Source organism: Trifolium pratense, linkage group LG4 (assembly GCF_020283565.1).
Source record: "Trifolium pratense cultivar HEN17-A07 linkage group LG4, ARS_RC_1.1, whole genome shotgun sequence".
Taxonomy (NCBI): Eukaryota; Viridiplantae; Streptophyta; class Magnoliopsida; order Fabales; family Fabaceae; genus Trifolium; species Trifolium pratense.
The window spans coordinates 7,109,461-7,134,130 of record NC_060062.1 but is presented as its reverse complement, the minus strand read 5'-3'; the positions used below and the strand labels follow the sequence as shown (position 1 = coordinate 7,134,130).

The window sequence follows — 24,670 nt, the reverse complement described above, 5'->3', positions numbered from 1 at the left end:
CATAAGAAGAATAATGTCATTAATAAGTGAAATAAACTCTGAATTGTCTGGTCTTCTCGAATGGATAACGTCAACCAACAACTTTGAATCGCTTTCAAATTGAACATGCTCAAATCCACAATGAATAACCTTTTTCATTGCATGTAATAGAGTTCATGCTTCACCTTCCACTACAGAGTAAACAGGTTGCTGCCATTGAGTCAAATCAGCCACAAATTGCTCATTGGTATTGCGAAAACAAAGGCTCATAGAAGTCACACCGGATCCACCTACAAATGTTGCATCAACATTACATTTTATCCATCCCACTCCTGATTTCTGCCACCGAACGGGCATAGGATCCCCATCAGGAACAACACTGTGACACTGCATCTGGTGAACAGTAAACCACTCATTCCAAACGGCAAACGTCATTCTTATACGCATATATTTAGTTCTTTCTAAAAGCATCATCAATATAAAGTTCCAATCCGTGTTTTAAACTAAATACATTGGTATACGTACAACTCTAAGATTTTCAATAAACACCAAATATATAAATCATCTAATCATAGTTATAGTAGTAGTACAATATGATTATATTTGATTGTGTAAAATATTTTTAAACCGTGAGTGCATGTCCATAAAATTGTGTAACTATTTCTATTTGTTCATGGTTTTGACCGGAATAGCCATAAGAGGCTTGACTTTGTGCAAAGTAATCCCAAATTTTTCAGTCATGTCCATATCTTCAATCTTTTCCCCATCAGGTAGCTTCCAATCAAAATGGTAAAGCAAAGTGGCCAGCATGGTATGCACAACCCTATGCGCAAATGGAACACCTGGACACATTCTCCTACCAGCTCCAAATGGAATGAACCCGAAATCTTCTCCTCTAAAAACCTCTCCACATTCTAAAAATCTTTCAGGTAGAAACACATTTGGATCCGTCCAAATACTCGAGTCTCTTCCCATGCTCCACACATTCACAAGAACTTGTGTATCTTTTGGTACTCTGAAGCCACATAAGTCAACATCTGAAATTGATTTGTGGACTAATATCGGGGCCGGTGGATGCAACCTTAGGGTTTCTTTTACAACTGCTTGTAGGTAAGGAAGCTTATTGATATCTAAGTCTTTTGGATCTTCATCTTTGTTGATAACTTGTTGAAGTTCATTTCTTAGTTTCGTCAATTTATTTGGGTTTTGTAGCAACTCTGTCATTGCCCATTCAACCGTGGCTGATGTTGTGTCTGTACCAGCCACAAATAAGTCCTGCAACAAAGTATGTGTTGTAATTAAAAAAAATGAGGTTTAAAATGTTGCTAAATTCATGTTTTTCATTATGCAAATCTGTTTAATTTATAAAATTAAGATAAACTTTGACATTTTTTTTTAATTATTGTAATAATTCAAAATTTTCATGTAGTGTTTGATGATGTTAAAGATACTCTCAAATATTATGTGAGATGTGTGCAACTTTATTGTTAAAATAACCAAAACTATAATATGTTATTTAATTATTTACATATATATAAAAATATGTGAGGAATTATCATGTGTCATTTTCCTCTTACCTTTTAGCTATATTTTGTTTAAACTTGATAATTAACAATTAAAAAGAAATTCCAAATTGGAAAATGCACTAAGATCAGGGCTGCCTCCGAGAATTTGAGTGTCATTTATAAGTTATAATTTTGGTGTCCCATTTTTTTTATAAGTCATATAATTATAAATATATAATATGAATGAAAAGTTACAGATTATATTAATATCGAAAAGTTCACATTAAATATATTCAATTGTTATAATTTATTTGATAACTTTTAATTCTTTATATAGATTTCACTATTAAGATCATAAGAGTCGAAGTTTATTTTAAAATTTAGTTATAATAATTATATAATTTATTTATTTTAGCACACACGGAAGCACGCACGTACGCACACGCGAATGCATGCACATACATACACACTAAGTAAAAATAAAAATAAAAATAAAAATTGGTGTGCTAAAATTTTGGTGCCCTATGCGGTCGCTTCTCTCGAACACCCTCCAAAATCCTCCTGGCTAAGATATTGGGTAAACGTGATTCTTTGAAGTTTTAAAACGATATGTATTATGGCACTTAAAATTAGGGTCATTTGACCGCAATTCTTGTAATATCAAAGATCCTAATGCAACTTTAATTTAAAACATTGATTAATACATATTTCATGCAGTCTCATATATAAGTAAAAGTTCAATTTTTAGGGTCATTCAATAATTAATGTATTTGGTCTATATTATAAATCAAATACATTAATTAATTAATATATATTAGATACATTAATTATTAAACGAATCTAAAAATTGAACTTTTGTTTATATGAGACTTGAGGGAGTATGAATTTGTTGAGTTGAACTCTATTCTTACCAGAAATAGATGTAACACCTCATGTAGTGTCAATTCAGGATTTTCTTTTTGTATGATATCGAGAATTGAGTCTAACACATCACTTCCTTCCATCGTAAAATCTTTCATTCGATTACTTCTATCTTTTATGATAGACTCAAAAAGTGTAAGCAATTTCTGGTAATAGTTTTTCATCCTTCGTTGTGCTCCCTGCGGATCAATTCTACGCAAAACAGGATAATAGTCTGCGATATTTGGCTTCGAAGCATCGATCAACATAGATGAAATAACATCTCTAAACTTTTGAGAAGAATTAGAAGTAAAACTTGCCAAGTCAATGGAGAAAAGTGTGCTTGATATTGAGTTAAGTGATATAGTAAATGCAACCTCACCAATATCAATTGCTTTACCTTTTCTACAATTTTCGTGCAAGTAAACAACTAATTCTTTCAATTTTTTTAAACGAAGTGCTTGAGTAGAATCAAGTTGTTGAGAAGAGAATATCTTAGTGGCACAAATTTTTCTAAGAGTCTTCCATTTTGGTGAAATAGGCATGAAAATTATGGAATATTTATCATGTGAAAGTGCTTGGACAGATTCTGGTACCAATCTATTAGATAAAGCTTGGTCATTTTTATGAAGTGCTTCTTTGGCTATTTTTGGAGAGGAAATTACCACAGTTTTAATAGTGCCAATTTTAACCGACATAATTGGTCCATATGTTTTGGAAAGTTTAGCAAGTGATTGGTGAAGTTTTGAAGGACCAAGTTGCAATATGTTTCCTATTAAAGGATAACTTGGAGGACCTGGTGGGAGCCTAGATTTTGTGTTTCTAGTTAGGCCAAAAGCTATGATATGAATGAATGCATATAGAAAGGAAATGAGAGAGAGAAATTTTATGTAGTCCATGGTTTTTCTAATGAATATTGTGGCAATATTGATGGGAAAATTTAGAGGGTGACCAAAGTGTATATATAGAGGGAACTTTTTGGTCATATTCAGCGGGGTGCTGAAAATAGGTAGTGCTCATGAGCACACATTATTAAAAAAAATTAGTGTGTGTTCGAGAGGAGCGATCGTATAAAGCGCCTAAATTTTAGGGGCACCAACTTTTTTACTTAATATGTGTGTGCGTGCGAGTGTGCAAGTGTTCTTGTGTATTAAAATAAATAAATTTTATGAAATTATTAAGACTAAATTTTAAAATAGATTTAGACTTTTATGATCTTTATAGTGTAATTCATTTGAAGACTTAAAAGTTATTAGAAAGATTCTAACAATTGAATAAATTTTTACACTGTTAAGGTATTGAATGTACAAGTTTTAAGACAATTTTTTGTATTAATATGTTTAACTAATTATCATTTTCTTTAACCGATGTCCAATTTTCTTTTATACCTAGAAAATAATTAGGGATAATGATAGGATTAAAATAGAACTCTGCAGAACAAAAAGACGGCACCATTTGTCTTTGTTCCTGATTCCTATTGAGTTTTTTTTTTTTTTTGTATTTCTTACATTCTTGTAAGGTATGCATGGATGTTATATGTTTTTCTTGTTTAGGTTTTGGCGTTGTTTTATTTTGTGTTCCCAATTTTATTAACAAGTTATTTAATTTATTTTCTACAAATTGTTAATACTTAACAGGTTTTGGCGATGTTGATGTGTTTATCAATGATTTTGCATCTCAAAACGCTCGAAAAAATTGATTCTTATGAATTTTCTAGTAATTTATTTTTTATATATTATAAAACTATTATTATTTATTAATGCTATTTTTTTGACGGTATGTATTAATGTTTTTATATTAAATGAAAGAAGTTTTTTATTTATTTTGGTCTATGACCCATAAAATGTCAGGAACGACACTGATGGGGGCTGAGATGAGTATCTCAATTGGTTAAGTTGTAAGAAATTAGACGACGGAGTTCAATTCCTAGAAAGAAAAAAAAATCCTAAAATAACATTATAATATCCTAAGTCAATAAAAAAAATTACCTTTATGAGTGTGATTGTGAACCGCAATCGTGATTCGTGAAGTTAACTCAAAAACATGTTTGTTCGTCGTCAACCATAGAACTTTGAGTTTGACCAATTCAATTTTTAAGATTGTGGAATGAGACTGAACATACACCCACCTAGGACGAGCACCCTTGCCAAGAAGCTACAAATACCCTTTTTTTATTATTTGACTTAGCTACCGTTTGGCCTAATTTTTTTTCCTCTTCTTTTGAGCTACCGTTTGGCCTAACTTTTTTTCCTCTTCTTTTGAGTTTATGCAAACAGTTTATGCAATATAAATTATGGTTTATGCTATTTTATAAATTCATACTAGTTAAAATTGTATTTTTATAAGTTATTTTATCATAAACTACGTTGAAAAACTTATAATAATACATAAAAATTGCATAAGCTGTTTGCATAAGCGCAAAAAAAAGAAAAAAAGTTAGCTCAAACACTACGATAGAAATTTGTTCAAATACGAGATAAACGGGGGAGAGAGTTTAATCAATGGGTCACTTCACAAACACGCACTAACTTAACTTATGAAACCTTAGTAGTACATAATCTTAATTTATTTATTTTTACAGCATTACATAATCTCAATTTCTTTCTTAAAAAAATGGATTTTCAATTAACCATTCTTAATTTCCATCATACACATATAAAGTGAACACTCTATAAATCAAATTCTATTGGATAAAGTTGAAACAAAATCACCAATAAAGTGATTAAAAATTAAAATACCAATTATTATAACTCATCTGCAATGTGTGTCCAGACATGAATCAATTATCAGTTATCACATAAACCAGTCAACTTAATAAAAATTTCAAATGAAAATTTCTCTTAAACATAAGAATCTAAAGTAATCTCAACTTAATAAAAAGCAAAACTCAATATCTTTATTCTAATGCCTTAAATTTTAAGTGTCTGGAGTTCACTGCGGATTAGGAGGACGACTGTTTGCAGACGAAACCCTTGATCCCCATTCAAGTAACTCTTTGCTTGTGTCATCCTTGTGACAAATCACCTCAATGAAGCAGAAACTATCCTTCTTTGGTCCTGTTGCTGTCTCAATTGCTGCAACAAGCTCCTCTTCACAAGTAACCTACAATAATCATTACATAAATTAATGAAACCAACACTTCAAATTAAACGTGTCTTGTGTATGACACTGGCACGACACTAACACATGTGGTTACGTTACATTCAGTTACTTTCATTCAAATTACTATTTGTGTCTACGTGTCAGTGTTATGTTCAATGTTTGCTTATGCGCTTCATGGCTAACAAAATGAAGTTTTGAGAAGAATGTAAAGAATCTTAATTACCTTAGTGGTCCAGCAATTTCCTTCACCATTGTGGATAGCATCAACCAAGCCAGTGTAATTCCAGTTCTTGATGACATTGTATGGTCCATCATGGATTTCAACTTCAATAGTGTATCCACCATTGTTAATCAAGAAGATTATGGTCTTCTGACCATATCTCAGCATTGTAGACACATCTTGTGCTGTCACCTGCATATATAATTTAAAATTCAAGATATAAACATTATAATCAGTTCATGTAAAAGCATAGAGGAAAAATGTACCAGCAAAATTTTAAAGCTAAAATTTGGAATTTGAATATAATTTTTTCTTAGTGATTGAAATATTGATCAAGTAGTTATGATGTGCTACACAAACCTGAAAACTTCCATCACCAATGCAAGCAATCACTCGCTTCTCGGGAACAGCTTGTGCATAACCAAGAGTTGCTCCAACAGACCATCCAATTGATCCATATTGCATTTGGAACTCATAACTGTAAACAAGTAATTTTTATCAAAAAAAAAGATGCTACAAAGTTAATAACATAGTTGCATAGCCATGTTTTATCAAAAGGCACGCGATCGCGACACACCTGTGATTTAAAATTAGATGACCAATACCAAAAATAAGTTTTTCATAAAATGGTCAATAGGGTTTTAAAACAAGGTCTGCGACAGCGATTTAGACTGCAAAATCAAGGTTTTTGATGCCTTTGTGACCGCAATAAAGGTTGCATACTGATCAAAAACATTTCAATGCAACTCAATGCAGTATCAAAGACCGCGACGCACATTATATTCTATCGACTACTACTTACCCGCATCCTTTTGGCAATTTCAGCTTTTGGCAGTTAAACCAAGAATCCCCTGTCTCGGCAATAACAGCAGTGTCACCAGACAACATATTTTGAATATGTTTAAAAAGAACATTAACTCTCAAAGGCTCTCTAGGCTGAGATTTCACTGGCAAACCTTCAGGAACAAATATCCTATAATAATTTTCATAAGCAGTATTATTCTTCTTAATACGCTTCGCGAGTGCACTAAGAAAATCCTTCATCAAAACACACCCGAAAGCAGGACCATTTCCAATCACAACCCTATCAGGCTGAACAATAATAGCTTTTTCTTTCTTCAAAAGAAGTGAGTAACCAACTGAACTATAATCATTGAAAATCGGTCCTGCAAATAGGTATGCATCGGCCGATTCAACAATCTCAGCGCAGAATGCAGTACTAACTGCACCCCAAAATGTTCCAATGAAATGTTGGTGATTCTCAGGAACTAGTCCTTTTGCTGATGGCATAACTGAAAATGGATAAGCACTTTTATCAGCTAGTTCCATAAAAGCATCACCTGCTTTTGCTACTCTTATTTTTGGACCAGCTACTAGGACTGGTTTTACTGCTTTGTTTAGAAACTCAGCTGCTGCTTCCACTGCGGCTTCCAACCCGATTTGATTACTCCATCTGAAAAATCCAAATAAAGACCGAAATATGATCCGTTTGTTACAGAATTATAAACTCGTTCGGTACAAATTATAAATAATGAGTAAAATTAATCTTACTTTGGAGTTAAGGAAAATGGAACAGGTTCACGACTGAAAGTCGGGTGAGGAACGCCTGCTAAGTTACAGCTTATGCTTATATAAACAGGCTTGCTCTCTTTCAATGCTGTTGAGATTGCAGTATCAATCATTTCATGTGCATCTTCCAAGTTATTGATCACAGCCTATAATCAAATCATGTACATAAATCATTTTAATCAACACACTCAATCATTTCATCTACTCATTGTAACTTATACTATGATAATCCATGTATCACATACAGTTTAGATTGAAAACTTAGTTGAATGTTTATAAGCAATCCCCACTTTAACATTTTATTTTTAATATTCACTTTCTAATTTGATGAAATTTATGAGTCTCATTATTTTTATAATGGATCCGCATAAAGCGGTAAGACTCGATAAATTTCACCCAAAAAAAAGTGAGTTTTGATAAGAGTGTCAAAGTTGGTATGGCGTACACTACTATTGACGCATATTCATGTCTAAGTCTAACACCAACAGCACCGATACATATAATTACACTAAAACACTTCTGTTTTTTAAATTACTACTGGTGTTCATCTATGTCAATAGGTCACATTTATATTCAATGTCTCGGCATATATCTTAGAACAAAAAGTGAATTGTACAAAAATCATATTTCTATAGTGAGAATGAAAAATAATAATTTAAAACAATAATAATAAAAAAACAAAAAACAAAAAAAATAAAATAAAAGAGTCTAGATTTGGACCTGATAGCAAGTAACAGTCTGGAAACACCTGAGTTCCTGGCTAAAATCAGGCAAACCAATAGTATGATGAAGAATTCTATTGGTACCAAAATCATTAGAATTAGGTCCACCAACAATACAAATCACTGGTAAATTCTCACTATAAGCACCAGCAATAGCATTAATCACACTTAATCCACCAACAGTAAAAGTTACAACACACGCGCCCACGCCTCTAGAACGCGCGTAACCATCAGCAGCATATCCAGCATTGAGTTCGTTACAACAACCAATGTTTTTCAGTTTGGGTTCAGCAATCAGGTAATCAAGTAATGTAAGGTTGAAATCACCCGGCACGCTGAAAATGTCGGTTACGCCAACTTCGACGAGTCGTCGTGCCAGGTGACTACCTAGGGTTGATTCTGATGTGGCTAAGGTGGTTGCTGAGGGGGATTTTTGGATCGTTGCAACCTCGCCGTTTGGTGGGTTAGCAATGTCGTTGCATGGTGGTTTGGATTTTTCGAGGGATCCTAGGTTTGTTGTGGCCATATTGGAGAAAAAGACAAAATAATTTTTTTTTATGTGTTTGAGGTTTTGAAAGATGTTTGTGTTTGTGTTTGTGAGTGAGATGTGAATGAAAGATGGAGAGGATTTATAGTAGAGAAATTTAATTGTGTGCTTGTGTTACTTGGGAAAGAGGTAAAAGGAAAAAAGGAAAAAGGAAAAAAATAAATTAAAAACTTGGGAGAGAGGAAACTGCATGAGATCGATATGGTGGGTGGAGTGTTATTACAAGGGGCGGTTTTCTGTTTTTGCTAATTTATGGATTTTTGAAATTAGGGTTGTGTTATTTGTCTTGTTGTTCAAGTATATATGCTAATTTGCATAAAAAAAAGGTATATATGCTAATTAATGGAAATATATATATATATATATATATATATATATGGTATGGTAACTAATGGAAAATTATATTTTAATTTTTTATAATATACTTTTTTTTATGTGTGTCTAAATGTTTTTTAAATTTTGTGACCATACAAGACCAATTGTGTGAAATGATCACACCAATTAAAAAAATAAGTTAAAAAATAATACTAGTAATTATAAATTATTTTATACACAAATGAAATTCTATTCAAAAGTATTACTCCTACTATGAAAAAAAATAAAATTCAAAATAAGCTTTGTACCAAAAACAAATTCAAAATAAGCTTATTAATTGGTGGAGGGGAGTGATATATCAACACAACTTTGTAGACAAAAATACGACACATTCTCTCTCTTCCCTCACAGCACGCAATTCGAAACATGCAAAAAATATTAAAAAAACAAAAAATATAAATGTTGTATATTTTATTGATATTGTTTGAATAATATTTTTGTAATTGGTGAACGCTTACATCATGTACGGTTGTACTTGTAAGTTGTAAGAAGTGAACTAGATATGTAGATGCCAAGGTGTTGCACAAGAGAATAAGCTACCTAGTGTCAAATTGTCAATGGTGGTGGACCAGTTTCGTGGTACTACACTATAGTCAATTGGTTAAATAGGCTGTCCTTTTTGTAGAGTGGTCGCAGTTGAATTGATAGATAGGAGTTTGGAAGTAATTAGATTCCACGGGCTAATAAAACAACAACGTAAACAGCTATAGGATGCAAAAAATTAACAATAATGTTTAAAACAAGGTGAGGCCTATTCATCTAATAATTTAAGAATATTTGTCTAACAACCAATGAGAATAAATCACATAAATATGTTTATATGTGGTATCTATAAGCTATAACTAACTTTTATTTTTAACTAATTTTTATTTCACATGCATATAACTTGTTCTTATTAGTTGATGAATAAATACTTCTAAATTATCAAGTAACTAAATTAGAAAAAACTTTAAAACAAATGTTGACATGTGTTTTTAAGACACCTATTAACAAGATTTTTTTTTTGTAAAGTAGTTTAGTAGTTAGAAAAATTCACCTTAAAGATGAATAAGTAGAATGTACCGAGTTCGAACCACAACTTTTATAATATATAATAGGGGTGAAATAGTCATTTTCGTCCCTCATTGTGCAACTCGCTGTCAATCTGGTCCCTCACTGAGGAAAAACTAAAATATAGTCCCCAATGTGCACTTCATTAGTCAATTTAGTCCCGGGCGTTACATTTTGCCGTTAACTGGAAGAAAAAAAATTGATGTGTCATTTTTTTGGGCACACATCAGCTTGTTGAGTTGACAATAATTTTACAAGTGGCTGGTGATTTGGCAAAGGACGAAAATGACAGTAGATACCACATTTATTGTTTTTGTTCTTCAATTTGTTGTTGCCTTTCATTAATAGAGAGAATCGATCTACATGATCGGAGTGGTGTAAATTCGTCACAGCGTAGCATTACACCTTCTTTGTAGAGTGGTCTCAGTTGAATTGATATAGGAGTTTGGAAGTAATAGATTCCACGGGCTAATAAAACAACATAAACTATATAGGATGCAACAAATTAACAATAATGTTTAAAACAAGGTGAGACCTATTCGTCTACTCCCGAATAATTTAAGGGTATACAACTAACGAGAATAAACTATTAATCGTTAGTTGGTTTAATATTGATTGACGCTGAATTTAATAGGGATGACCACAGTTCGATTCCCGCAATTAATTATGATCGGGAAGAGGCTGAAACATTTGATGCAAAAACTAACATCCGAAACTGGTGGTGAAAGGAAAAAAAAAAACACATAAATATATTTATATGTGGTATCTACTACTAACTTGTAATTAATTTTTAATTCACATGCATATAACTTCTTATTGATTGATGAATAAATACTCCTAAATTATCAAGCGTAAATAAATTAGAGGAGTATGCTCCTCTCAAGGTCTCAGGTTCGATTCCCACTGGTGCCAATTTCGGTGGGCTAAGTCCATACAGAGAAAAAAAACTCTGGCTTTAAATGGGGCCCCCGCAAGTGGGCGGTGGGATTGGTCCCCTTGGATTAGTCGGTCCTAAGACCGGATACCAAGTTTTCAAAAAAAAAAAAGCGTAAATAAATTAGAATAAAACTTTTAAAACAAATGTTGACATATGTTTTTAAGGCACATATTAACAAGTTTTTTTCTTTTTGATAAGTAGTTTAGTGAATAAAAAAATTAACTTTTAAGATGAACATAGATTGTACGGGGTTCGAACCACAAACTCTTATAATATATAACGTTATGTCTCTATCAACTAGGCTAAGCTCAATAGAACTACTAACTAATTTTTTAAACTAATTATCTATTCAATTGAATTTGTCATATTTTTGCACTTCATTAATCAAGTGTTATGAATCTGTACAGAAAAGTAAGTGTACATATCTTATTTTTTTTACAATTTTTTTTTAATTTTCACGTCTCAAATTTTTTTCATTTTTTTAATCTAAATATTATTCTATATTTACAATTTAGTGGTCTTGATGTTCACATTATTTCCTCAAATTTTTTCCCTCTTGATAAGGAAGATAGAGTTGGGGTGGGGGTCTACGATGTGATACTCAAGTATGAGATGATCTTTTCTCGTACATGATGTATCATTACCAAAAAATTAAATATTTTCTTGTCAAATTAAGTACTAGTATAGTGGTTTGATCATGTGCGCTATTCACATAATCTACTCTAATTATATACTGTATTTTTCTTTTTAATGTAAGATATATTGTAACACTCTTCGGACACTATTACAAGCAAAAATTAATTTTTAAGTTTATTGAATAACTTTTATTTATATATATATATATATATATATATATATATATATATATGAGTCAGGATCCGTTGACACCAGGTGTCAAACTTTACTTTAACACCAAATCTAACCCGTTGATTCTTTTTAATCTGAGGGTTTAAATTAGGCCACTTAAAAAATCACTTGAGCGCAATATTTTCTTTATACACTAAATCCCTATTTTGTGTTTGGTCTGCACCTTCATCTCTCCCCTTTCATCTCTCTTCCATCTTCTTCCTCGTTCTTTCTCTCTGAAAACCAGATCTGTTTCTTTTCCCCTCTTCTGGTTCCTCCTCTTTCTTCTATTTATTTCTCTTTCAATCAAAATATTACAGTTATAATTAAAGGAAGCTAATTGCAACAAAGTGCAATGGATCGCTTGAAATTCTTTGACAAATTCCTGAACATCGGCAACATTAAAGAATGGATTTTTTTTTCACCGGTTAAAACTTGACACAAATAATTAAAATGGTCCACTTGAAATTTTAAAAACATCATAACAAATTTGCTTAAAATTAAAAACAGTGATTAACCAAATATAAAACCTATGAACAGTAAATAGAACCAATGTTTTTGGATGGTGAATGTCCATATAGTGATTTACCAAAGAGAAAGAAACGATTTGTCAAAAAAAAAAAAAGGAGAAAGAAACGAGATAACGTTTGTTGCATATATTGATCCGAGATACCAAACACAAAACTAGGGATTCGGTGGAAAAAGAAAAATAGTGCTTATACGATTTTTTAAGTTGCCTAATTTAAACCCTTGGATTAAAATGAATTAATGGATTAGATTTGGTGTCAAAATAAAGTTGAGGAGTGCTAGCAACACACTCTTTAACAAACACACTCTAACACACTCTCTTTTATTGGTTGAAATTCACATGGGTCCCATAAAAAAATGTGGACCCATATAACTTTTATGGGACCCATATAAATTTTAACCAATAGAAGAGAGTGTGTTAGAGTGTGTTTGTTAAAGAGTGTGTTGCTAGCATTATTCAATAAAGTTTGACACCTGGTGTCAACGGATCCTGACTCTATATATATATATATATATATATATATATATATATATATATATATATATATATATATATATATATATATATATATATATATATATATATATATATATATATATATATCTTATATCAAATGAATCTAAAAAATAATTTTTACTTATAATAATGTCTAAAGAATGTAAAATGTTGTTCAAATTGTGGTAACGAATTTACCCAAAAAATAAATATGTGTTGATGAATATTTATAAAATATCAACTTATTATAATTTTTACAAATAGATAAGTAAATAAAAATACCAATAGTTAAAAAAAAATTATGACAATTATTAGATTTTTACATTGGATCTAACTTAATCCTATAAAATCGACTTATAAGGTGATGATTGTCTCTTTTTCATAAATTATGTTCAGGTCAATTCACATCTGACATGAGACCTAACAAGAATAGTTAGGAGTTTTATATTTGGCATGTGCGGAAGTTTAACCGTGACAATTATTTTTAGTAGACAGAGGAAATAATAAGTCATTAGAAATTTACACACACAAAATGGAAGAATCAGAATTTAAACTTCAGTCACAATATTCAATCTAACAATTTTAACATTTCTATCTGTTGAGCTATCATCCGTGAAAACTATATATGGAAGTAAATTGAGTCCACCGATTTGATTTGAAGGTACGGAGTATAAGGTATACCATACCGTGAAAGATAGTTGATGGTAATTGAACTTATTAAAACTAATAAAGTGATTCTGCACATGAGCAGGTTTTTGATCAATTGGGACGTTGGAATTGAAGGTATACATGTGCAACGCGTTGATGGATGAATGTAAAACGCGCGTTTGTGTCTCATATGTGGTTAATCTATTATCTATGATGATGGCAAAGATTCCAAGAAGGAAATTGTACCATGATTGCAGCTTATGTCCACTAATTTGTCTGCTCAATTAGACCAATTTGTCTGCTTAATTAAACTAAGTAACCAACTTTCTAGATGTCGGCATCATACTTCATGTGACTCTTGTCAACCTCATACAAAAGCTACAAACAAAAAGTACTAAATAATTGAAAATTCATTTATACCAACAAATAGGTGATCCAAGCGTCTATAAAATACTCCCTCTCATCGCATGTAAGTAAAAATCTACTTTTCATATTCATTAAATAATTAATATATCTAGTCTATAATATGAATAAGATATATGAACTATTCAATAAATCTTAAAAAAAAATAAAAATAAAAAAAGAAAGTAGATTTTTGCTTATAAATGAAATGAGTCAAATTCCAAACACCAGCTTATACTCTTCTTTTTTATATATTTCTTATATGTTCTCTATTCGAGACGTGTCGGACACTAAAACTTTAAACTGTGATTTTCAATAGTGCACAAGTAATTTACAATGTATAAACATCACCAAGACAATATACTCATATTGTAGATCAAACAAACTGCACCACATTATCAGCCAGTGTTGCCTTTTTCCAATAACATTTACAGCCAGTACTGGCTTTCTTCAATAAATATAACTGCAATTTCTAAATTCCTACGGATAATGCAGCAATTCGGCTTTGCGACATTCACATCACATGTCAACAATATGAATACCATGCACAAGATCCCAAAATATTTTCATAAAATAAAAAGATCACAAAATACAAAAGAAAACGACTTCAGGGTTGATCTTATGCTCCATATTGTTTCATCAAATGCTCATCTTCTCTCCATGCTCACGAGCAATGGAAGCGGAAAGAATTCCAAGATCCCGATTTATGACTGTCATTTCAGATTCACATTCAGAGATGATTCTTGAGACAGAAGAAGGCCCTCCTGATGTTTCAGAAGATCCAAAAGCAAGCGCAGCATGTGAGTCTCTCAGATTCTGTAGGTTACCTAAAAACTGTTGCAGACAAACAGATTTGCTATATTAATACGGTAGTATCTGCTAACACGTTTATTCATTATGTCTATTCAAATATAAATGGGCTAAGAATCCGTTTACAATTTGGTATACTAACAAACATTTAATAAAATTAACAGTCGGTTTATGATGCAAACCCGATTCACGCAATAGCAGGAGGAAGAATAGAGGATGAGAACAATTTGGTACAAAACGAATGGGTAAGTCCATAAGAAAATAGGGATAATTGCTTCAGATTAGATACCATAAAAACAAGGAGGAATAGAGGATGAGAACAATGAACTAATGCAAAATGAGAAAATTCAACGTGAGCAGCAAGATTGAATTATGTGTGAGATATAAGTATCGGCATCGCTAGTTAGTTTTCTGTTATCTCTTGCCAGCTGTAACAAGGCACGTGTTAAAATTGTACGCCACGTCAGCATAACTGCCTCGGGGTTGGTTAGATCTAAGTGCAGGTTAAGCTGATGTTGGGTGCAGGATAACTAGCATAGAAAACCCCAGCATCTGTTTAGAACAGATCGGAACTGTAATTCACATTTCAATAGATGACAATATGAGAAAGATTCTCTCAACTTTTCTCTCCGTTAAACAAACGGACGCGCGAATATATACATATAAAATCGTATGCAAGGATGGTCAGCTTGAAGTAATAAAAGGTGCTCCGTATTTGTGAATAGATACTCTTGCAATAAACTGGTGATAGACAAATTTAGAATTATGTGTAGCTTCTTGATTTTTAATTTCTACGGAGTAATAATTTAGACAATATCATAGGTTTCATAGGTTTTAAGAAAACTATTTTTGTCAAGCATAGAAAGGTTACCTTTAGAAGCATTTTGTACGCCTCCAATAATCGGTTAGCCGCTGGTCCAAACCCATGAAGTTGTGGAACCTCCATCATATGAGTCCATGGACGAATTTCCTACACAACAACATTCTTTTATAAGCTTCCCTGTATATTTTGTGTGTGTGTGTGTGTGTGTGTGTGTGTGTGTGTGTGTGTGTGTGTGTGTGTGTGTGTGTGTGTGTGTGATGCTGGTGGGCATATAAAGTTACAGTATTGTCTTATAATGAGAAAAGCTAATTGTCCATGAAATCCTACATGAATTGTCAAGATTCATTTTATTCCATCCATCTTAGTCTTAGTTTTTGAGCTTCAGATGTCCACTCCTGAGAGTGATAGGGTGTCTTGAGAAGTTTCACATTGCCTACAGATTTGCCTAAGTAGAGCTTATTATGAGGCTCAGGCAGTCCTCACCCACCATACAAATCAATTTTGTAGGGTTCAGTTAGGCATGAAGCCAAAATTCTGATATGGTATCAAATCAAAGTTTATCTTAAATCTATTATTGGGCCAAGATATCTTATTCCACCGCATTTTCCATGGTCCGGATGTCCAATCCTTATTATTTCATCAGCATTAGGCCACATTTCAAATTACAAGCCCTTAGCATGAGGGGTATCTTGAGAAGTCCCACATCAACTAGAGATATGGCCTTGGTAATGCAGTGCGGTGTTAGAAGTTTGGGTTAGGCCTAACTCAACCCTACAAAATCACATTATTAAAATATATTAAACCCTATTTCTACATAAAGTTGTGACAATTCCTCACCATAAATATAGAAGCATATAGGCTCTAACTAATTGAAATCAAAATTTCACAAATAAGCATGTAATGATAGCGACAGTTCATCATTGCCATGCTTGTTTATTCACTTATAATACACCAAATCTTTATTTGAATAAGGTTGGTTCAATCAGATAATTAGGGTTTGTATAATATATTAAAGCAAAGCCTGGTCAAACCTTGGTGTAAATCATGTTGAATGTTCTAGCTGTTTCTAGGAAAGATTCCAAATGTCCCCGCAGTTGAGATTCCACATCAGTATACTCTTCGTCTGGATTATAAGCATGCTACAAACAAAATGATATCAAAGTTTATTAATTTAAAAGATGTGTATGACAAGAAAATAAAGCTCAGGTTGACCATTGAAATGCAGGTTTCAGAATTTTAGGAATTAATAAAGGATCGTCAAGAAAAGAATTAGTGTATGACAACAGAAGGCATGAGAAGATTATTGCCTATGCTAATGCAGACTCGGTTGGGACTCTTTCTACTAGCAGATCCACCTCTGAATATTATGTTCTCTTTGGAGGGAGTATTGTTTAATGGAAAAGCAAGAAACAAAGTTTGGTTACAAGGTGTACGCTAAAGCAAAATATCAAGCTGACTCTTGATATATGTGAACTAATATTTCTGAAACAGGTCATCAAAGAGTTAAAATTTTGAGAGGTTCAAACTTAGAGATCAATTTGTGATAATCAAACAGCTCTTCCTATTTCATTTAATTCAGTTTCCATGTGCAACAAAACATATGAACATTGGTTGTTTATGGATAAAATAGCAGATCCTTTGTTAACTCAAATGACGATTGGCTGATTTGCTCACCAAACCACTTTGAGGAACTAACGAGTTCTTATATGTGAAGCAAGTTGACAGTTTTTTATCACTATGCTCCAACTTGAGCGGAAGTGTAGAAATACAATTCCACTTTCCAGGTATTATTAGAAGAATTCATAGTATCATAGGGATCACTGTATTCTTTGATTCATTGTATTAAGGAGTTAAGACTAGTTTCATTTTATCTTCTTCCAAATTGTACATATAGATAGATGTTTTGCTGTGTCTCTTATTAATTTAAGCATTTGAATATTCCTATCTTATTTTTACTCTGAAAGAAGTGAAAGAATTGAAAAATCAATAACAAGAAAGCTCAGAAAAAGGGTCAAGGAAAAAATAGGTTTCCTTAAGTAATGTCTTCAGTTTGAGTTTTGTGAACCAAAAGAAAAAGGTACAAGGAAAATTTTGATCCCTTAAGTGGTCCCATCCACCTCCATGCAGATCAGTCGAGGTTCATTGTGGATCTAGATACCAAAGGCCACATACCAAAATTGACTTATTTCAATGATATCAATGTGATGTAAAATGCATGGCATTTATATGATGAAAATAGAAATCCATAGAAATGTAATTGAGAAAATTTTAAGTTTTGAGATCGATTTCCAGGAGTTCATAAAGATATCATATGGCTACTAGAAGACAAGAATCAGATTAAGATTTCAGTAAACCTTGGATGCCAAGTCATCTACTTTTTGTTGAAGATTCAATAATATTTTTGATTGTTCAGTGAGCTTTGACTCCAGCTCAGAAACCTCTGGCCTGAAAAGAATGTTACGACAACATATTAAAGAAAGTTCTAATCCATGTAAACAAAATCATTTTCATATGAATGAATGAGATTGAGCAGTCAAATCCAGAGTGTGAGCTGGACTTTTTTATTTACTGCGCAAGACAGGGAAACAAAATTAGCTTAAAACTAAATAAATTATTCAAATGATGACACCAATCTTTAACTTTTGAGATGTTTAATGTGTTATGTGAAATTTTGTGAGTACATATGAACCTTCTCTACATGTCACTTGCTAAAGAAACAAACAAGTGTAAATTTTTATCAAGTTCAATTTCCAAGTGACAACCAAACCAGTAACGGAAGTAACATAGTAATCAATCAAGAAACAGTATGATGATCAGTCAAGGTGATCCAGAGGTGGAAGATGAAGTACAGTGTGTTATTCTACATGATGTTGGCAGAGATTCTGATTCTCTCCCCAGTCTAACCTTACTTTTCCTTCCCTGCCTTCACTATTTTCCTCCTCCTATTTCAACTAATCCTAACCGGTAACTAATCACTTAGTTGCATGACTGCATCAGTTAGAGGTGATATGATCCTCTGTGCACATCTAATTTCTCCTTGTGTACACTCTTTTAACTATTTGTCACCTACCATGCAGTACTTTATTTTGTATTTTTGTGAAAAATATATCAATTAAGAAAACCATAAAATATCCTGGAAGACAGAAAATAGGTTAAAAACCAGTTTATATTCCCACAAGGGCAAAATTTAAAATGGCATTCAGCAGTTTATATTCCCACAATGTTCATATTCATGGAAAATAAATTTGTCAAGTAACAGTTTCCTATCCATAATCGTGTCATCCGTGTCATTATTCTTTAGTTGGAACGCCTCTCTCGATTGAACTCAAACATTTGACATGCACCACAAACTATGCCAATCCAATTAATAACCCCTAATGTGATACCCATGTTAGACCCTATATCAGATGTTACGGCAGTAACTTCAGATACAAATGCAATTAAGCTTGAATCCCATCGTAATAATGAAATAAAGATGTATTCCTCTAATAGAAATCACAGAATGGATTGATGAAAATTCATAAGCAGAAGAAAAGAGAGCAAAAAACTCTCACAATGGATATATGGACTGAATCTGAACATCTGCAGGAAATAATTTACATTCTTCAGAAAATATTTGAGCCTGTTTTTCTGCAATGGAATCTATCAAGTGGATGTCCTTGGCTACCTGCTCGTCAACACTAAAGGAAAAAATACAAACCGAGTTTATGTGAATACCATCTCTGCAAAGCCATAAATATAAAAAGGTAAAATAAAAAATCATCATTTATATCAAGGACAACCTCCATTCTGGATTATCAGCATATATGGTTGCCTCCACTAGATCTACAATAAGACGAAGCATTTCAGTGCGGTCCTCATAACTTCCATGTCCCTGTTACACATGCATAATATTTACCCATTTACAAGGCAATTCATAAACAAATTGTGTATGAATATTGAATACTGCTATAAATGCATGGCACAATTGCTCTGGGCATAAAACTTCAAATCTTCATTTCTCTGTATATTAAAAGATGGTAGGCTACTGCGTATAAAGGAAAAATATTTAATCTAGTAGCTAGCCTATCAATAACCTGCTTTCTTTACAAACATGCAAGTATATTTTCTCTTTTATTAAACCTAAAGAGTAGCTAAGCTTTTTAGAGGGACTCTCAATGGGTTAGCTATGAATCATTAATAGCACATGTGAGTTAAATACAAAATAAGACAAGATCAGACGAATCAACTCTGGTGTTTTACTACATGAGCAAGTTTATCCCAACTTTCCTAATTGCCTGTGGCATTCTGGCTTGCTGCCTTGAGCCCTTATCTTAAATCAACTATCGCTCGTTAAAACCAACACAATGGGCCATGAAGATAACTAAAATATGCTAAGACTTTATCCAGGAAGTCACAAGAATAAAAGTTTAGAATGATGCTATGCTACTTTTAACAATCTAAATGCCTCTTTAAACACCGTTGCTACATGTATTATCACTCAAAATATTACATTAATTCAGAAAAAAACTCATAATCCGCTTTTTACCCGCGATAATGTCATGCTGCATTATACTAACAACCCATACCACATTGAGATCTGATACAGCAAGTGAATAAACAAAGAACTAACATAAAAATTAACAGAAAATGGGGAATCTACAGAACTATTCAAAAGGTGTGCACAAATGAAGGCAGTAGGGTTTAGATGAGAGAATAATAAAGTAAAGAGCAATAAGCATATAGTTGATTGTGGTAAGAGCTGAGACCATATTTCCAATTGTTTAAATAAAAAAGAAATAAATGAAAAAGGAATATTAATAGCAGAACAATTCAAAAATGCAAAAGCTTCATATAAGAAAGAAACATAAAGGAATTCAAACTTGTCGATAAACATGTATCCACTGGTCAGTCGCCTAGGCCTCACATAGTGATAGCTACTAATTTGGTAAAAAAAAAAGTAATAGAAGTAATCAGATTCAGATGACTAACTTGAATGGCTTCTGTATCTACAGTTGTTGTAATGCCCAGAAACTTAGCTATTTCTGCCAAATCTGCACATTATAAGTCATAAGTAGCACCGTTAATAAAAGAAGACAAGACACAACCAAAAGGGGCATCAGAGGAAAATTTGTTTACAAGTAATTCGCCACTAAATACAAAGCAGAAAACAACTGAGAAGTAAAAAATCTTTCTAACGCGGCTACTTAAAGAAATTGAAAAAAATAACTGATTCTTTTGCCAGATCAGGCGGAATAGAATAATAAGAGAAAAATTGACATTAGTCATAAGTAGGAATGTTACAGCATTCAAAGATGTTGATTTTGAGCAGACTGATACAAGAAACTGAACAGCACACACTTTATTTTATTCTATTACTATGTATAAAGGCAAAATTGTGGAAAAAGGAAAAACAAATTCGCAAAGAAAGCTTGGATGTTGCGGACTTGCGGTATCAACCAGCCAACTTTGAATTTTCAAAACAAACAAAAATAAAACTCTTACATTGAATTCGAGCTGTCTCCTCGTCACGATCAAGGGCATCTCCTTGTAAGTTTTGTTGAGAAAAAGGTGACTTATCACCCAATAGCCTGTTGTAAGTACCCAAAAAAAAAAACTAATCATTTTGTCTTAACATTTAAATCATACATCATAGAATAGTATTAGCAGTGCTGCTGCAAATACGCTCAAACAAGGAACTGTCAAACATTTTGAAAAGAGGGCATTGCTCAGGCTGTACATGGCAGGCAGAGGGTAGAAAATAGAAAGATTGGCCAAATAGAGTGATTAGAAAACTTGAAAGGAAAATCAGTAAATATCACATGGAAGCTATGAAGCACTGGCACAGACACGGACACCGGACACGTCAACACCGATAACAATTTGAAAAAATGATATAATTCAATGTAATCATATGTGTCATGTGTCTGACACCGGGACACTCACACTGCTAATCCGAAAAGTGTCTGTGCTTCATAGTTTTGAAGCTATAGATGCGTAGTAGAAGAAAAAAAGTTGGGAGTTATTTAAAACACCAAGGCCAAGCAAATGCAGAATAAATTTTTGTTCCAATTTTTCTACTGCTCGTCTGCCCCTATTTTCACCTGCCTAATTTTAACTCTAATGATTAAGAAATATGCTTCAATCCCAAAAAATGCCTATTACTCAAGCACTATGAATCCTTATCACTTGGATGGTTGTATGAATTATGAAAGACTATTACTCAAATCTAATACCTAATAATTTATAATTCCAGATTCCATTGACTTGTTTTAAAAAATGCCTTTACAAGCAATATTTCAAAAATATAGTCTGCATCCTCGATTGTGGCTGTGACATCAAATTTTTTGACAATCAATATTTGATTATAATTTTTTCCAATATCAAAAATTATGATGCAACGTGACTTTAAACCTTGAAAACAAGTGGCAACAAAATCAGGATGGATTTTGACAGAGAAAGAAAAGAAGATACCGAAAGAAGAGCCACTCGAGAAGGGCATAGCGCTCCATGCCAGCAAATAAAAGGGATTGAGCAGATGCATTTGCTCTTGGATAATTTAGCATTCCCAATTTCTTCTGAATCTCTTCCATTTGCTTTGCTGCCATCTTCTTATTTATCAACTTATTTCATTCTCCTTTTTCACCTCCTCTTTACTCCTTAGTAGACTGAGTTGTTGGTCCAGTAAACAAAATAGAACCTAGAACTTGAAAGAAGAAACAAGAATAAACCATAAACTTAGTCTCTAAACTATCACTCTCTCCAAATTAGTCTCTAGACTATATAAATATAATAAGTAGTCCCTTACATATATAAAATCCATAAATTTAGTCCTTAAAGTATATGAAAAATCCATCAATTTAGTCTCTAACATCTTAATAGTAGGGACTAAATTGACGGATTTTATATACCAAAATTGACAGCATTTACATGTGTGTATAAGTGTCGTGTCTGGTGCTCATGTATATTTCAGTGCTTCACAGGCTCCTCCTAGAGTCCTAGGGATTCGAGATCCAACTCATCTAAACTTTTTCGATCAACAAAAAAAAAAACTAACATCAGTCACTAACAGTCAATCAAACTGAGAACTTAAGTGAATTACAAATTAGAGAGAGAGAGAGAGTTAGGTCAAACAGAATATTTTTGAATTTGACCCCAAAACGATAGCAAAAAATTTCTGATCTGAGCTAACACATAGCAAAATCATCCATTTCTAGAACAAATTCAGAGTTTTCTCACACAAAAAATTGAACAAATTGCACATTGCAGATAATGGATCAAAAACGGTATTGCCGTGACAGTTAGAAAAGGAATGTGAAATGGTTAGTTATTAACAAACCTCTCTTTCTCAAATACAAGAAGAAAATATAAATATAGGATTTTGCTAACAGTGTTGATGTTACCTTTAATGCTTTCTTCTTCACTTTGTATCGATGACTGGGTTCGTCTTCAACTTTTGCTTACAGAGAAAACTACTCTTTCTTCTTTAGTTTTCAACTTCAAATTCATCAACAACTACTATTATCACAACGAAGAAAGAAAAAGAATAACTTCAAATATATACCAAGAATTTAAAATTGGAGAAATAAATCAGCATTTTTAGGGGTATGTTTTGGATCGATTTTTATTAAAAAATATATATATATTTGTATCGGTTTAGGAGAATTCATCGTTTAATGTGGTTTGCGGGTCAGTTCTGTACCAAGTTGTGAGAGATCAAACTGTGGTAATTCATATCAAATTCAGCATCAAATCAACTAACATGAAATTAAAACAAATTAATTGGATTGGTTTGATTCGGTTTATTTAGTTTAAAGTGCTTCTTGTTTATCGGTTTAAATCATCGAGTAGGTGGGATTGAGTGATTTGGTGGAATATACTATTGTTATTGAATGACAATCTAAAATTAATTTTACACCATCATAGCATATCATTTTTCTCTTTAAAAAATATATTGATCTTGTCCACAAATCCTAGCTCAACTGGCAGAAATGTCGAAATTGCTAGTATCGGACGTCAGGATCGGGGTTCGAACTCCGGTCACTCCACTCTGTGTGTGTGAGTTTTCAATGACTTTGTCATTTCGTCTATCAACCAAAAAATAAATAATATATTGATCTTGTATATTCATCATGAAATTAAATAAATTTGTACAACAAACTCAAAATGATGATAATTCACTATAAAAATACAAATAAATTCATATTCAATACTTAAAATGATAATAATTCACCATCTAATATAAATATAACCAAAATAAAATTTCAATTGTTTCCAACTTAAATCACCAATTCACTCGTCATGAAGTAAATTGAAAACACAAGGTTACGACTTTGGGGATTCATGCTACCTTTTGTTTTCGTGGTTTGGTTTGGTGGAGTACTACTTGTACTTATCTAGAGCTGTCAAAAAAGGGCCGACTAATGGGTCGGGCTCATAAATGTGTAGCCAAATAAGAATTGGGCTGAAGCGGACTAGCCCATATATATAGTCTGACCCATCGGGCTGGGCAGCTCATTTGACAGCTCTATACTTATCTCACGTCAGTGGGTAGAATATCTCTTGTACTTTATAGAACACTCAAAGGAAAACAACATTTAAGTTTTAAGGATGGAAAGGAAACACATCATTTAGTGTTTAGGAAAGAAACATGTTTTGAGCTTCATACACAAATTAATGAGTTGGGTCGGACCGGCCAACTATTTATGGTTGTATTAAAATATGTCCATCATTGGTTCGGTTCATCACTTATGCAGGTTTTAAAAATAAAAATCGAGAATCAAACTAAAACTAATAGGTTTTTATTGGTTCAATTTTTGGAACGAAACAAAATAGATCAATCTTTTTTACTGTATTTGATTTGGAATTTCGGTTTAATAGGTTTCGTCTTATCTACTTGCACTTCTAAGCTTTTTAAGTAGGTATGGCAACAAAACCCGCACCTGCGGGGTACCCATCCGAACTTGACCCGATTTTGGCGAAAAATCCCGAATTGACTAAGTTTGAATTTGAATTTAGGATTTCCCTTACTTCAAAAAACGGGGATGGTTGGATAATGAGAACATATCTCACTCCAAATATGCCCTGCTTATATCCAAATTACATATTACCTCTCTTAAATTAGAAATTCTTAACGAACTCTTAAATTAACACTATCTTTTCACAGTCAAGTTTAAATATGATTTTAGTCCCTAATAACATTTTCTTGTTTTATTTTCTGTAAGTTTTCTTT

At 32.5% G+C, this 24,670-nt stretch overlaps 3 protein-coding genes across 6 annotated transcripts; all 3 read right to left on the bottom strand.

The window, feature by feature from the left end:
• Window positions 1–568: 568 nt before the first annotated feature.
• LOC123924376 (cytochrome P450 76T24-like) lies at window positions 569–3,208 on the bottom strand. Its single transcript, XM_045977243.1, has 2 exons — window positions 2,396–3,208; window positions 569–1,254 (listed from the first exon to the last, which is right to left on the bottom strand). Exons 1-2 carry the CDS (start codon window positions 3,080–3,082, stop codon window positions 643–645), a joined length of 1,299 nt encoding a protein of 432 aa, XP_045833199.1. The 5' UTR covers window positions 3,083–3,208; the 3' UTR covers window positions 569–642.
• A 1,872-nt stretch (window positions 3,209–5,080) lies between these two features.
• On the bottom strand, window positions 5,081–8,749 carry LOC123881550 (pyruvate decarboxylase 2-like). The gene is made up of 6 exons (XM_045930262.1): window positions 7,996–8,749; window positions 7,258–7,421; window positions 6,509–7,159; window positions 6,067–6,184; window positions 5,710–5,898; window positions 5,081–5,486 (listed from the first exon to the last, which is right to left on the bottom strand). The coding sequence occupies exons 1-6, from the start codon at window positions 8,521–8,523 to the stop codon at window positions 5,316–5,318; spliced, it is 1,821 nt and encodes a 606-aa protein (XP_045786218.1). The 5' UTR covers window positions 8,524–8,749; the 3' UTR covers window positions 5,081–5,315.
• Window positions 8,750–14,198: 5,449 nt separating this feature from the next.
• On the bottom strand, window positions 14,199–23,050 carry LOC123923418 (AUGMIN subunit 7). 4 transcript variants are annotated; one of them, XM_045976106.1, is made up of 10 exons: window positions 22,842–23,050; window positions 21,913–22,144; window positions 20,944–21,029; window positions 20,431–20,492; window positions 19,242–19,333; window positions 19,014–19,139; window positions 17,814–17,904; window positions 16,491–16,598; window positions 15,508–15,606; window positions 14,199–14,660 (listed from the first exon to the last, which is right to left on the bottom strand). In XM_045976106.1, exons 2-10 carry the CDS (start codon window positions 22,044–22,046, stop codon window positions 14,466–14,468), a joined length of 993 nt encoding a protein of 330 aa, XP_045832062.1. In that variant the 5' UTR covers window positions 22,047–22,144; window positions 22,842–23,050; the 3' UTR covers window positions 14,199–14,465. The 4 variants fall into 4 exon arrangements, with proteins under 4 accessions (XP_045832062.1, XP_045832063.1, XP_045832064.1 ...); XM_045976107.1 differs by having other exon boundaries at window positions 21,913–22,138; XM_045976108.1 differs by having other exon boundaries at window positions 21,913–22,120.
• Between the last annotated feature and the right edge of the window lie 1,620 nt (window positions 23,051–24,670).